The 14874-nt window shown below is 26.3% G+C and overlaps 2 protein-coding genes across 4 annotated transcripts; one reads left to right on the top strand and one right to left on the bottom strand.

Annotated features, from left to right (window-relative positions):
- Window positions 1-22: 22 nt before the first annotated feature.
- On the top strand, window positions 23-11213 carry LOC126895486 (nidogen). 2 transcript variants are annotated; one of them, XM_050667412.1, is made up of 21 exons: window positions 23-313; window positions 3282-3772; window positions 5201-5304; window positions 5386-5520; window positions 5605-5838; window positions 5972-6175; window positions 6237-6458; window positions 6879-6978; window positions 7039-7217; window positions 7298-7391; window positions 7607-7782; window positions 7863-8033; window positions 8418-8543; window positions 8620-8871; window positions 8936-9135; window positions 9245-9407; window positions 9677-9811; window positions 9876-10161; window positions 10227-10402; window positions 10793-10901; window positions 10999-11213. In XM_050667412.1, the coding sequence occupies exons 1-21, from the start codon at window positions 116-118 to the stop codon at window positions 11114-11116; spliced, it is 3873 nt and encodes a 1290-aa protein (XP_050523369.1). In that variant the 5' UTR covers window positions 23-115; the 3' UTR covers window positions 11117-11213. The 2 variants fall into 2 exon arrangements, with proteins under 2 accessions (XP_050523369.1, XP_050523368.1); XM_050667411.1 differs by having other exon boundaries at window positions 24-313; window positions 7860-8033.
- A 33-nt stretch (window positions 11214-11246) lies between these two features.
- On the bottom strand, window positions 11247-14749 carry LOC126895488 (5'-AMP-activated protein kinase subunit beta-1). Of its 2 annotated transcripts, none has more exons than XM_050667417.1 (7): window positions 14552-14749; window positions 14302-14488; window positions 14056-14210; window positions 12177-12270; window positions 11648-11765; window positions 11481-11593; window positions 11247-11408 (listed from the first exon to the last, which is right to left on the bottom strand). In XM_050667417.1, exons 2-7 carry the CDS (start codon window positions 14467-14469, stop codon window positions 11262-11264), a joined length of 795 nt encoding a protein of 264 aa, XP_050523374.1. In that variant the 5' UTR covers window positions 14470-14488; window positions 14552-14749; the 3' UTR covers window positions 11247-11261. The 2 variants fall into 2 exon arrangements, with proteins under 2 accessions (XP_050523374.1, XP_050523373.1); XM_050667416.1 differs by having other exon boundaries at window positions 11262-11408; window positions 14302-14471; window positions 14552-14746.
- Between the last annotated feature and the right edge of the window lie 125 nt (window positions 14750-14874).

Below are 14874 nucleotides of genomic sequence, written 5' to 3'. Positions count from 1 at the left end.
TTGGACTTTTGGACCCAAAAATGTTTGTAGTAGATGAAAGGTGCACGATAACGTTTTTTTAGGCGTATACTACAAACTGACGTCGGACGTTTTGCCGGTTAGTTTCAAGAAAACGATGGATCGATTCGGCAAACGTATACTTGTTTTCACTTTATTCGCAGTATTTGGGGTGAGTCGGTCTAGACAGGCAATATACCCTTATGGACCGTCTACCGGCGATTCGCAACTTCGAATTGGTTACGAAGTTGCCAGCCCGCCTGTATCACTTAGCGTGCCTATCAAGTTCTATAACGATACATATGATACTGTTTTTGTGAGTACTTCCTTCCATTAGTTTTAAGCAATTATAGCAGATTTTTTTTACACGAGTTGATATAGTGACAAAAATTATATAAATATATATATTTATTGTTTTATTACATGCTATAAATTATCAATAGCAAAACCACGGGTGGTTGGGAAATTGTAATCTCCCCAAATGACTAATGATGTTTGAATTTTTCAGTCGTGATAATATTTTTTTTTTTGCTTATTCGAGTTTTCTTAAATAATGATACAAAGTAAAATATTTTTGGTGAACAAAAAAAATTTTAAAAATGTAATAATTCCCCGAAATTATTTTCAAATTGCGCTACTGAATATAATTATTAAATTAAAACTAATTATTGTTTGTTGCAATAAAAATATTTAAGATAAATTTTAATAAGTATTGCCATATACTTTTATGCTACTCGATGAAATTATTAAATTAGTAAAATAATGTTTTATATTATGATATAAAACATTTTTGCTACATTAACATTTTTTTTAGATTGATAGCAATATAAGTACTGTTGGGTTTTTCATAAAAATATGTAAGGAGGACACTATCGCGGACCCCCTTTGATGTAAAAAATTAAGTATTGAAATTACATTTTTTTTTCATCATGAGGAGTTAGGAATTTTGAAACTTATCACATCCCTTTGATAAAATCTCTATATATATATTTATTTAAACATCATCGAATTCAAGTATACTTAGGATAGAGGTTAACCTTCTTCTACTGTCAATGTAAATAAAAGAGATGTAGTTGTTTAAATCGTTTTAAAAGAATATAAGATTAACAATAACACAAAATCTATTATTTTTTAATACAACGCGCAGCAATTCAGTATATTGGGTTTATAGTGTTTTATGTAAACTTTTATAAGTCTATAATTCATACAACACATTTAGCAATTTTTATATAAGAGTACAATACTTTTTTAGCATAACATTTTAGCTTCGAAGCAAAGCTGAAAACGTATTTACTTTACCATGATGTGTTTATTTTTTTTTGTGTCTATCACTACTTTCTCGGCTCTCACTGGGCAGTTTTTTTCAACGATACGTCAAAAGATAACAAATCGTATCTTATTGAAGACATTACCCTTAAAAATCATTTATAACATAATTATGTTTTGGAATGATAACCATAGGAAAAATTTCCTTATCGTCAATGAAAAATAATTATGCATTTACCATACAATTTTTTCTTCATAAATATTTACTACTAATTCAGATTTTTTTTTAGGCTTAATATTTTTATTGTTAGAGAATAGACGTCAAAAAAAAATGAGAAATAAAAATTGATAAGTTTGCTTATAGTTTTATTTTCTTCTACTTTCCAAACTTAACATGCTACAAAGGGTGGTGGCTTTCTTTCACATGTTAGGGAGTTAAAGATGGTTTTTGGCTAGATCAAAAATTGATTTGATGCAAATAATATTTTATTTGTTCCTATTCCTAAAATACTTTGCAAAATTATTAATAAAGTAACGACACTAGCCATTGGCACATTAATCAGTTTTTGACAATCGCGTTCGGTATATCATAAATAACCATAAAAGTTTAAAGTTTTTAATTTATTATTTAATTAAATTTAGAACTTATGAAACTAATGTCATTAACTTTTCAGAACCTTAAGAAAGGTTTGACATGTCAAACTTAAAAATTGCCAAAGATTGATGAATTGTCAATAACTGGCACCATTAATCTCTAGGTATTGTTTATGTAATTATTATAGTAGTTACACTTGTCATTTACTGAGTGTTTAAAAAATAAGGATTATTTGTTACTAACAATGAGAACAATAGAAACCATTTTGCTCACTGAACATTCATTATAATAAGAATACATTGTTTTAAATCTGACAGAATATCAATGTAGAATTTTTATAAGCAGAACTAAAAAAAAAACGATAAAAATATTTTGTCTATCATAATACACGATTTTTAAAAATTTACACATTTATGTAAAAATTATTATTTAATAATTTTATTAAAAGATTATATTCATTGTTTACTTTGTTTAATAAGGCTGAATCACAGATTAAATTAACTTCACGGTTTCATTTAATGTTTAATTGAATTATCACTTTCAAACATTCGCGATTAACGCCATACATTAAAAATAATCGGTTATAAAATAACAACTTTAGAATTATCGCAATTAATAAATTACAATGTCAATGACTTACTTATTTATAAATAATCGATTTAATTTTTTTTAGATTAAAAACTGTTATCTCTGTGTTCGTATTAGATATTATATTTTATTTTCATATTACAAACAATTTTTATATAGTTATGTAAAGTTTAAAACGTCTTTGTTAAATTAAATTATCAAATAACTTATTAATAAATTGAATACATTTTTTCAGTGACGATTAGTTAAGTTATTTCTGACAAAATCAGTTAGCACAAATTTCTATTAATTGATTTGAAAATTTAGTAATATTTTGTTACCGAAATTATATATATTGTTTTTAATAAGTGGCTTAGGAGGATTTATTAAGGTTTATTTTCCTAAACGAAAAATATTTCTATGCTACTTATAATCCTACGACAAACATAGACAAACTTGGGACCCTTCAAAGTAGCTCAAACAGAATTTATAACTGCACATATTCCGGACCATAATAATAACCAATAGTATTATTATTTTATTAAGTATTCAACACACTATTCTTACAAATTAAAGGATTAAAAAACGATAATCAACAGAACAATGTCAACAAAATACAATTCCCAATTTCCAAGTATTGCTTTATATATTTTAAATAACTGGTCCTTAATTTTTACTTAATACATATAAATATAATAAATGATTATTCACGAAACTAAATTTAAAGTAATGTGAACACGAAACTGATGAAAAGCTACACATGTAGAGATTGCTTAATTTCAAAATACATTTTAAGCAAAAAGTACATTTCCGTGAAAATACACCTTTATTGTACCTTGCAATTTTTTATTTTTAGATTAACAGCAATGGATTGGTGTCGTTTAATAGTGAAATGCCGACATTTTTTAATGTTCCTTTCCCACTGGATTATCCAGCTATGGCTGCGTTTTATGCCAATATTGATCTTCGAGGAAGTGGTCAAGTATATTACCGCGAGTCACGAGATTCGCGTGTTCTTGGTCAAGTTAACGAATTGGTTAGGCGATTCTACCCAAGACAGAGTCAATTTCGGGCTGCAACTGCATTTATAGCAACGTGGTATCAAGTGGGTTATTATAAAAAAAATGCAGACAAGACGAATACATTCCAAGTTGTCATTTTTACCGATGGTTTTGAAACTTTTGTGCTCTTTGAATATCCTGAGCCTATTCAGTGGGTACAATCGTTCAGTGGTATAGCTGAAACGGGATTACCAGATGCTAAGGCCCAGGCTGGATTCAGCGCTGCTGATGGGCGCATACACGTGCTTAGAGGTTCCGGAAGCGATCAGATCTTTAACCTTGACAGGTCAGTGATAATTAACTGCTGCTACTTTGTAGCATTATTCAAGGCTTTTTATAGAATGATAAAATTTTAACGTATTAAGTATATTACAATGGTGGTTATATGGTGGGGAGGGGGTGATAGTTGAATCCCTTCTAAATATACGCCTTTTTTTTAATATTAGAATAAAAGATTGTTTAGTGCACTGTAGATGCGGTTATTATCTTAAAAATGTTGAGGCTGCTAAAATTTTTGTATTGCGGCCATAATTGGGCTATTTGTTTAGAAATAATTGCAATATGAACAGAAAAAAATTGGGTGTTAATTTATGACTTTGTAGTATTTAGAACCCTTTAATATTGCCAAATATGCGCCTATTGATTGGTTTATGAATTCTCAACTCTATTATCCTATGATTTTTCATATATTTTTTACTTATAAAAATGACATATCTGAAAAAAATGAAATGTTTAGATTCTATACAAAACGTGTGCTTTTCATGTTTTTTAATTTACAAGCAAAGCAATTAAAAATAGAAATTACATTTTACGCAGTTAAAAATGTATTTTACAAACAAATTTCTCTTAGAGATAATGTAAAATATATCAGTTGTAAGACTATTATTTAATTTTACATTATTTTATCTATTGGAATTAATATCTTGCTCAATGTTATTTTTAGAAATAAAAAATTTTGCATAGAAACCTTTCAAACTAATAGATTTATTCCCAATAATTTATTATTAAATATTCTAAATATTTTTTATTTATTATTTTGTAGCATAATGTATTTTTAAAGGTTCAAACTAAAAGAAGGGAATTAATGATAACAACTCTTAAAAATTGTTTCATGGCAAATGTTTTTAATATCTTTATTGATGATATAATAATTTTAATTTAACTCATTTTTTCAATGTTAACATAATCCGGGCTAGATTTGCTCATTTTTAATTTTTTATATGTAATAGTTCAAAAAGTTCACTGCTTCCTTTTGTTTATTATGTACCTTCCTATTCTCAGTTAATAACATTTAATAATGATTGTCGAACAATTTCAATCAACTAATCAAGTAATTCACATAAATAAATACATCACTATTTCTTTTACTCTGTAGATAAATATTCAAGACGCGAGATTGAGTTAAAAATAACTTATTTTGATAATAATAATTTTAATGCATATAACTATTTATAATGTTTATACACTCCATACAAGTCTAACAAAGACGCTTTATAGTATAGAGAAATATAGACATAACTATTTTTTATTTACATTTTAAAATGTTCACTTTAAAATTGAATTGGTTAATTAATCAAAGCATAGTATTGATCTGATAATATAAATTACAATTTAAAGTAATAGGATTTTTTTCAAGCGATATTTAATATAATAATGAGTTATAATGTTATAAAGTTAAGACATCTTTTTATTTTGTAATTGCGTATTGTTATAGATGGAGTAATACTGACCAACCGGGATTATGGCTGTACCGTGTAGGTAATATTAGTCCAAATGGTAATGTTGAACCTCCTGAGTTTGCGGGAAGTATCAGACCAGGTAAATATTCCTAGAATAATTCGAAGGTAATTTAATCGTTCTAAAAATAACTTAAGTATGTACATATTTTTTTGATTCAAGACGAAGGTTTGACTTGTGCAGTGGCTGGTGCTTTGTGTCACAATCAAGCGTCATGCGTGGATTATGAACAGGGGGATATGTGTTGTATCTGCAAACACGGATTTTTCGGAAATGGAGTTACATGTATTAAGGATAGTGAGTAAAAATTCATATGTACTTTATATTTCATTCGTACGTTAAAAAGATTACGTTTAATTATTTATTAAATGAAATTTATAGATGTACCAGTTCGTGTCAGCGGAAAAGCCAGTATCGATGTAAATGGGATAGTTGTGGATGAAGCAGATTTACAAGCATATGTAGCGACTACGGATGGCCGTGTTTACATGGCTATTTCAAACATTCCTCCATCTTTGGGATATGAACTTCAGTATTTAACAGTTTTTTCTTCGGTTGTTTCTTGGTTATTTGCACTACATTCTGACAATACTTACAACGGCTACCAGTTAACAGGTAAAACGGGAAATTTAATAAATTAAATAATTTTAAAGGATTATACTCTCTAAGGAGAAGTTTCACTTGATAATTTAAAACTTGGTTTAAACAAGCTCATTTTAATTAAAACAATTTTTTGTGTGGAAAATAGGTGGTGTAGTTAATTATACTGCCGATGTTACTTTTCCTGGTACTGAACATAGAATAACACTTCACCAAAGATTTTTTGGACTTAACTCGTTCGATCAACTTGTGATGGACACCACCTTACAAGGAACAACTCCGCCAGCACCACTGCCACATGCTAAGTATACTATACCACCAGACACTCAACAACAATTTACATTAACAAGTGGTATACTATAGTTGATTTTAAATATATTTGATATTATTAAATTATAATTTATTTTTCATAGGTCGAATGCTTTCGTATTATACGTTTAGATATAAACAAGATAACTCAGATTTTGAACAACAAGTGACCGTTGTACAGAGGTTTGAATTCACTCAGTCTTGCAACAAAGCCACAAAATCTTTAACAACATTTTTAATACGAAACTCAAAAGCATACACTTATTTCGAAGAAAAAGTTAACATCGTTCGTCTAGTTAGCACCAATAATATATATCTACCTTATGGTAAGCATAGCATAAACATTTTTTTGAATTATTAAACCATATTAATAAAATATTATTATAAAAATTGTATAAAATATTGTTATATTAATATAAACATTGTAATTTTACTCTCTCTAATAATTTTGTCAGGAAAACATGTTTTATTAAGTCCAAAGAAATTTTTGTAGTTCTGATTTTTACTTCTTCTAGCAGCCATAGATTATACTATTGTTTATAATATTCAATTTATTGAATTATTCAAGTAAGGTAATGAATATTACTTTTTATCAAATAAAAATAAAATCTTCAGGAGATACATTTTCAAGTTTTTATTGAATCAAATTACATCTTATGGAATTAAAATGCGAGTTTTTCTAAATGTTTGAAAAATATAATCATAAGTATAAAAAAAAAATCATACTAATAAGATTTTAATTATAGAGAATACTCAAAACCCATGTAATGATGGGCAAATTAAGTGTGTTGCCAATAGTACATGCATTCAAGATGGTATCACTTTCCGATGTGAATGTAACCTAGGGTATATATATTTAACCTGCAAAATACAATATTATATAAATATTATTCTTTGATCATTTAGATTTCATTCACTTTCAAGTTCTGAAGCTGGATGTATTGACATTAATGAATGTCAAGAAAGGACTGATCGGTGTGATCCTAACGCTATGTGTGTCAACGAAGTGGGGTCGTACAGTTGTCAGTGTAGACCAGGATATCAGGGTAATGGGTACTATTGTGGACCAATAACATCTATTCCAGGTATATGAATGTTTTGTGTAGTTATTATTATTTTTTTTTTTCAAATAATTAGTTTGATTTGTATTTTGTTATAATGGAAGAACTGACTGACACAACAGAACCACAATCTAATAATATTCCTAACTCGGTATGTGAATCTCCAAACAATATTAGTACATGCTCCTGTATTCAAGGGTGAGAAACTTTTTAATATGTTTTAAACATAGAAGTGTTAATCAAACTATATGCTAAACTAGACATGCTTGTTCTTGTGTCAGTTATTTTAAAAACTTATACAAGAAACCGATACTTTTTAATTTAGTAAATCTTATTAGGGAATATATAAGATAAAGCTGTAATTAAAATAATATAAATATCACTATATTATAATATTATTATGATAATTATAGTTATGAAATTCGTATGTTGTCAACTGATACTAATGAATTTGAGTGCGTGGATGTCAATGAATGCAGTATTTCTGAAGTATGTCACAGAGATGCTTATTGTACAAATTACCCTGGAAGCTATTCTTGCGCTTGTAATCCTGGTTTTACAGGAGATGGTCTAAGATGTCAACCTTTAGGTAATTTCAAGATGATTTAAATTATTATATTGTATGTAATATACAGTTCATTACTGTAAATTATTGTTTCAATATAGTAGGATCAAAATGTAGACTGGAAGGAGATAGATTTGTTGGATATGGATGTCAAGTTCAAAAGACTTGTTCTTCTAATTCTTGTTGGTGTCCAACTGAATATACAGATATTGGCAGTTATTGTGTGTTTAGTGAGAGCATTTTGAATACAGGAGTAGATAACTCAAGCAAATCTAGTTAGTATGATTTCAACAACATATAAAAGCGAAGTGTAAATTTAATGATTTTTTATTTTATTTTTCAATTAATTGTTCAAAACAAATTAAATATTAAGACATTAATAAGACTTTAATTAAGCCCTTAATAATTCTAAATTCTTAAAAAATTTATTATTTTATTTAAATAAACTTAAAAGTGTAATGCAATTTATAAATCATATTGCTAAGACTATTCAAATTTTTTTTTTATTGTGGTTATTTAGAAAAATTATGTTTGTATTTTATAATTAGTACATTTTACCAAGCATTATATTGATTTAAAAATATTATGATAATAATAATAAAAGATAAAATTAAAGATAATTTGCTTTAAAATTATTAATTAAAAAAAATATTTTTTAGCATCTTGTATTGAACTTAAGAATTGTCATGCCAATGCTCAATGCATTTATATAACATCTCAAAAGCAACATAGTTGTCAATGCTACTCAGGTTATGAAGGAGATGGATACGATTGTTCTCCTATTGGTAATCGTAAAAAATTGAATTATTTGTTATTTATCCTGATGTTTTAAAGTATGACATATTTTTCTGAATGCTTTAGAACTATCGTGTCAAAAAGCTAATATATGTGATATGCATGCCACTTGTGAGGTAAATCAAAGAGGACAAGCAAGATGCATTTGTAATAATGGATATGAAGGTGATGGCATAATATGTACACCGTCAGGTGAATGTACAGCTGATTCTAATTGTGATATTAATGAAAGGTGTATGTATGACGAAGCAAGTTACATATACAGTTGCACATGTATTGAAGGATATCATAAGTATAATAATAAATGTCAACCATCACGTAAGTTTTAGATGGTATATTTTTATTAGTTAAGCTTAGTATAGTTTAATATATTGTATTTTAGGTTGTCCATATGAATGTCATACTTTTGCTAGTTGCATACAGTTTGAAAGAAACAATTATACATGTCGTTGTAATGATGGATACAGAGGGAACGGAGTCAGTTCCTGTGAAAAAGTTGATAGAGGTTGTACAGCTATTTCATGCCCATTAAATGCCGAATGTCTTAATAGGGGAAGTACTCATAAATGCTCATGCAGACAAGTAATTCATTTTAATTAAATTGATAATGTAATAAGTTATAGTATATTTATGTTTAAGTTTTTATTAGAATAAAATTAATTGAGTTCTAAAATTTACATTTGAATAAAAGGGTTACAAGGAAATTATCAACAATGGTCAATTGTCATGTGTAGAAACATGCATTGTAAATAATAATATTTGTCATCCATCAGCTCAGTGTATTTATGACAACTCAGGTTTTTATAATTGTGAATGTCAGCAAGGATTTATTGGGAATGGTTTTTACTGTAAAGGTAATATTAATAAAAAAAAATATACTTTAAATAGAAATAATGTATTCAAAAATACCATGTTAATTACAATAATTTGTTTCAAAAATATTTATAGACAATATTTAAAAACAAAGCAAACAATTACAATTATATTTACACAGAATACATTAAAAGTTTTTTAAATTTACACTTTTTAATTAATTATATTTACTAAGACAAGGAATTAATATTTAAATAACTATTGCTTAGTTTCATTTTATTCTTACAATAAGTTTTTATTTGTTTTTAAGAAAATAAAAAAACATCAAAAGGAGATATCTACTTACTTGTTAATCAAGGAATGTCAACTCTCCATATTCCAACAGTAGCTAATAAGTCGAATGCTGGGTATCCAGTTAATTTGCAATTTGATCAAACTGCTATTGGTGTGTTTAGTTTTTTTAATTAAACTGCAAAATAATTTGATTTATTATAATTAAATTTGAACAGGTTTGGCAGTTGATTGTTTAGAAGAACAATTATACTGGAGTGATATTACAGGACAGTCAATTAAAACTGCTAAGCTCAATGGTTCTAATGCACAAGAATTTATCAAAACTGATGCAAAATCCGTAGAAGGGTTATCAGTTGATTGGGTACACAGAAAAATTTACTGGACAGATTCTGGTATGAAACGTATAATGGCTGCAGAATTGGTTAATGGATCTCAAAATTTAATAATAGCTAATAATTCACTAAGTAATCCTAGAGGAATTGTTGTACATCCAAATAGGAGGTTTACAAATAAAATATAAATTTTAACTTTGTTTATCTTATTTGTGTATATTTTTTTTATTATAGAAAAGTATTTTGGACAGATTGGAATAGAGTAAATCCAAAAATTGAATGGTCTGAATTAGATGGAACCCAACGTGAAATTTTCATTCAAGGGCCAAGTGTAAAATTGCCTAATTCTATTGCTATTGACTGGAATACTGATGAAGTATGTTGGGCTGATGCAGGCTTAAAAAGCATTGGTAAAATTTGAATAATGAAATGATAAAAGTATTAATTCTATATCAGTGTGGCAAAATTTTTTATGTAAAAAAACAATTTTACAAGAGAGCATTAAAAAGAAATTCTTTAAGTTATTTCTATGAATTTACAACATTAAACATATAACATATAATATATAACAGATTAATTAATATAACTTTAAAAATCATATATAATACAGTCAAATATAGACTATCAACTTTAGACATCATGAATAATTCTAAAATAGAAAAAATACTAAACAACAGTTTTTGTCACAGTAGTACAGAATTGAGATATAGTAAAATACTTATACTTAAACTTTATTTGTTGCTTGTTTTAAAAATAACATAAAATATATTTCTTGCAAATTAAAAATTGTTTAATTACAGAATGTGTAGGGATAGATAGTCGTTTACAACGTACAGCTGTAGCTAATTGTAGTTATCCATTTGGAATAGCCATTACTCGTGATAATTACTATTGGTCAGATTGGATATCGTGAGTTAATAAATTTTATAATACATAAGTAATCAATTAATAATAAAAAGATAGTTAAATTATACATATATATATAAAAAAAACAATGAATTTCTAGGGAAAAAATTGAATTTGTAGCAAAGAATGACAAAATTAAAAGAGAAAGTTTATTTGTACCATCAGTTGGTAATGGTAAACTATACGGAATAGCAGCAGTGACAGGAAGATGTCCATAATATGAAGACTGAGTGATAAAATAATAATGATAATAATATTTATAAATTTTTCAATTTAATTGTTTTATATATAATACAAAAATCAATTGTGTGACTACTTTTTTTTCTATTGTATAAAACTTATATAACATACTTGTATACTATATCAGATTGGTTTGTACAACAAAGTGGTAACATATTTTTTACGATATCTATGTGTAGCACTTAAAACCATAACGCCGTCTTTAATAGAAAGAGCATATAAATGGTTCAACATTACATGATTAGGTTCTGGAAGAAGTGTAGGCTCACACTAACAACAACAACAAAAAAAAAAAATTATTATACTGTTGATAACTACCAAGTTAAGAATTGTAATATTTACCGACAAAGGAGTATCTTTATTCAGTATAACTTGTAAAAGATGTGGTGGTAAGATTGGAGGACCTGATACTTTTTGCCAAGGTACAGATGATGGAATTTCTTGAGAAAACCCACCTAAAAAAAATTATTTGATAAGTAATTAATTTTAAATTATGTTAATATTAATACTTTTTTCATTGCCATTCTCTCCAATAGCATCTACATCTAATGCTTGAAAAACTTCAAAATCAGTTTTCTTAACAACAATTTTATTATTTGTAATTCCTGGGTCATTATCAATCATTGACTGTAATTGATAATTTTAAATATAAATAAATCATTAATAATGATGAATGAAAACTTTTGAAATAACCATTTTCAAATTTTTAAATATCAATAACTATAAATAGTTTTATAGTTATAGTTAGGACTGAACATTAAAAAATTTTAATACATTTTGACTATTTTAGTATGGGTCAGGAATTTATATAAAAACAACACTTTTTTGCTCATGGCATTATAGTTAAGAAATTATCACCAAACATAATTAATAGAATCTATTTCATATATTTTATGATAAAAGCAAATTTTTCTATATTAAAATTAATTTTTATAGAATGTTAAGTGTAATATTCATGTTTATAAGCTCATAAAAATATATACATTTTAAGCATTCTAATGCTTAAAATACTTAAATTACTAATTACTTTTTACTTACAACTTTTGGATCGCAGCGCCAATTTCCATCAACACAAAACTTATACTGATGTTCACCTTCAGGTAAATCAATAATAGTAACAAAATCATTGTGGCTATAATAATTAAGAACATAAAACTTTAATAATGATGAAGTAAACATGTCAAATGAAGGGACATCACTTCAATAATTTTTTTGGTACATATAAATATTGAATACAGTATTATTATATCAGTATTTGTGCTGTTATGGCACAATTAATGACAGGTTGGTGTATATATTATAATATTTTGATTGTATTTATTTTTTAATATGGAATGGTGTAGTTTTTATTTATGACATAAAAAAGTATAACCTAAAATCATTAAATCAATGTTTCCTAGAGCAGTGTTTTTTTTTATTTGAGATGTTGTAAACTTAATTTGTAGGATAGCTAAAATATGGTTTTAATATGATTACGGTTATGGTAAGAGTCACTGAAAAGTTGAATATTAAATAACGGGGGCCATAATAGTAAAAAGGTTGACAATTGCTGTTCTAAAGGATAGATTTAATTAAACTTTTTATTTTCTGTCAATTATTTTGAATGTTGTAATAATGATGACACTAAGTGACTTGATAGCTAAATATGATTTGTGGAATCCACAAATTTGTAGTTATACAAATGTGTATACTTTACGTACATAATGAACTCTTATTATCTTATGAAAATAAAACGTTTCTAAATATTAATTAATGAGTTATATACAGGGTAGTTAAAATACATAGTTATAGTGTTATGAACAAATTATGTTCTAAAGAACTAAATTACAATTTTTTATTATTATTAGTATTTTATAGACAGCAAATGTATTTCATTTCTGACCAAGAACTCTAAAGATTTCTTTGTAGAACTTTCATGAATAGACTTCAGAACTTTATACATTTATAACAATTTTTTTTTTACTCATATTAAGTATATCAATGATAAATAGATATTAAATTTTGTTTATCTTAATCCTAATCAATGAATATGAATTAATTTTAGTTTTAATGGTTAATTTCCATGGATTTGGTTCTCTTGGAAGTGGTCCAAAAATTTTTTATAAATGCAGTCTCAAACCCTAGTTATGAATATAACAAAGTAATCTATATACCTAGGCTAGAATTGCTTTGTGCCTCAGTACGTAGGTATCAATGTTTAATTTCTAACTGCCGATTTGTTTAAGTAACCCAACCTCTCAAATATAAGAATTAAGTTTCTTAGTTGAGAGGATGTTAAATATAGAATAAATAAATAAAAATATTACTTTTAATGTTATATTCATTAATGACAGTTAACAATTAAGGGTATATATTTTATAAATATTCTGAATCTATGTATTGATATATTAGGATTTGAAATAGAGATAAGGTTTGTAATATAGCCAAACTATTTTATAATTAATCATAATTATCAGTCAATTAGTTCTTATTTTAATATTCATACACTTCAGTCTAGAAGATTATATTTTGATATTAAATTCATTTAAGATTCAATAAATGGGTTGGTTGATGATAGTAGTTTTCTTAGTTTAATTAAGTTTATTGTTCCCTCATATTATTGATGATCCTTTATTACTTTTTATGTTAATCATCACCAAACATATGGTTCATATTTACCGATAATTTGGTCTCTTTTCACTTGTATAATTATAATATTTTCAGACAACATTAAAAAGATAAAAAAATCTACCTTTACCTTCTCTTAAATTATGTAAATTTATTATTATTTAACATTTTTTTTTTACTTATATATTTACCCTAGTATTATAAAGTTTTGTAATCTATTATTATAATGTATATTATTCATTAAGATATAATTTTTGTAACTGACACTAAGCTTTCAGGTGTTTACAAATAAATAAAAGTAGTATTATACCTTTGAACCATAGGAATTGGTTTCCACTCTGAAAATGTACCACTGATGAACACTTGTTTACCTCCTCCTTCCCATCTAAAAACTGTTGGTAACATTTTATTTTCAGTATCACTAGCTGACATAGATCTTGATATTCCATCAGTGAAATCATGATCCTTTTTAATAGAAAACATTTTTAATTAATATTACAGTATTGAATATTCCAATTAGTTAATGATTTAATTTTAGATAAAACAATTATTATACATTTGACTTTGAAGTGTTTTTAGTAAACAATGGTTTAGCTTCATGTAGTAAATTTGAGTCAGAATTTTTATCAAACACAAAAGCTTGACTTTGTACTTCCTTAGACGGTGAAGATGGAACAATTAGACCTGCTGATTTGTGTCGCTGGTTAGCATTTGTATTTCCCATAACTTTATTAATGAGATATCTAATCAATATAATTGCATTACATTTTTAGATTTAAATCTACTTAGACTTTGAGCTACATTACTTGTATGAAAATAACAATAAAAATGATTTATTTACATATGAAACAATTGTAATATTTAAAATTTACATGGCATATTTTACTAAATTGTACTAAAATGAATACATAATATTTATTTAATTTATTATAAAATAGAAATTATCATCGTACTATATATTGTTTTATATTAAAGGTAATAATATATAAAAAAAATCTAATGTAATGTAATATAATTTATTCATTGATATATATTGAAAATGTTATCAAGAGATTCCTGTTATTACGTCTTGAATTATTTTATGTAAACCACAAAATCCTTGTAATCACCTGTTTTTTATTGGCTGATG

This window comes from Daktulosphaira vitifoliae, unplaced genomic scaffold, assembly GCF_025091365.1.
Source record: "Daktulosphaira vitifoliae isolate Bord-2020 unplaced genomic scaffold, ASM2509136v1 Scaffold_1, whole genome shotgun sequence".
NCBI lineage: Eukaryota > Metazoa > Arthropoda > Insecta > Hemiptera > Phylloxeridae > Daktulosphaira > Daktulosphaira vitifoliae.
The sequence above is the reverse complement of the archived record's forward strand: the minus strand, read 5'-3'. Positions and strand labels throughout refer to the sequence as shown.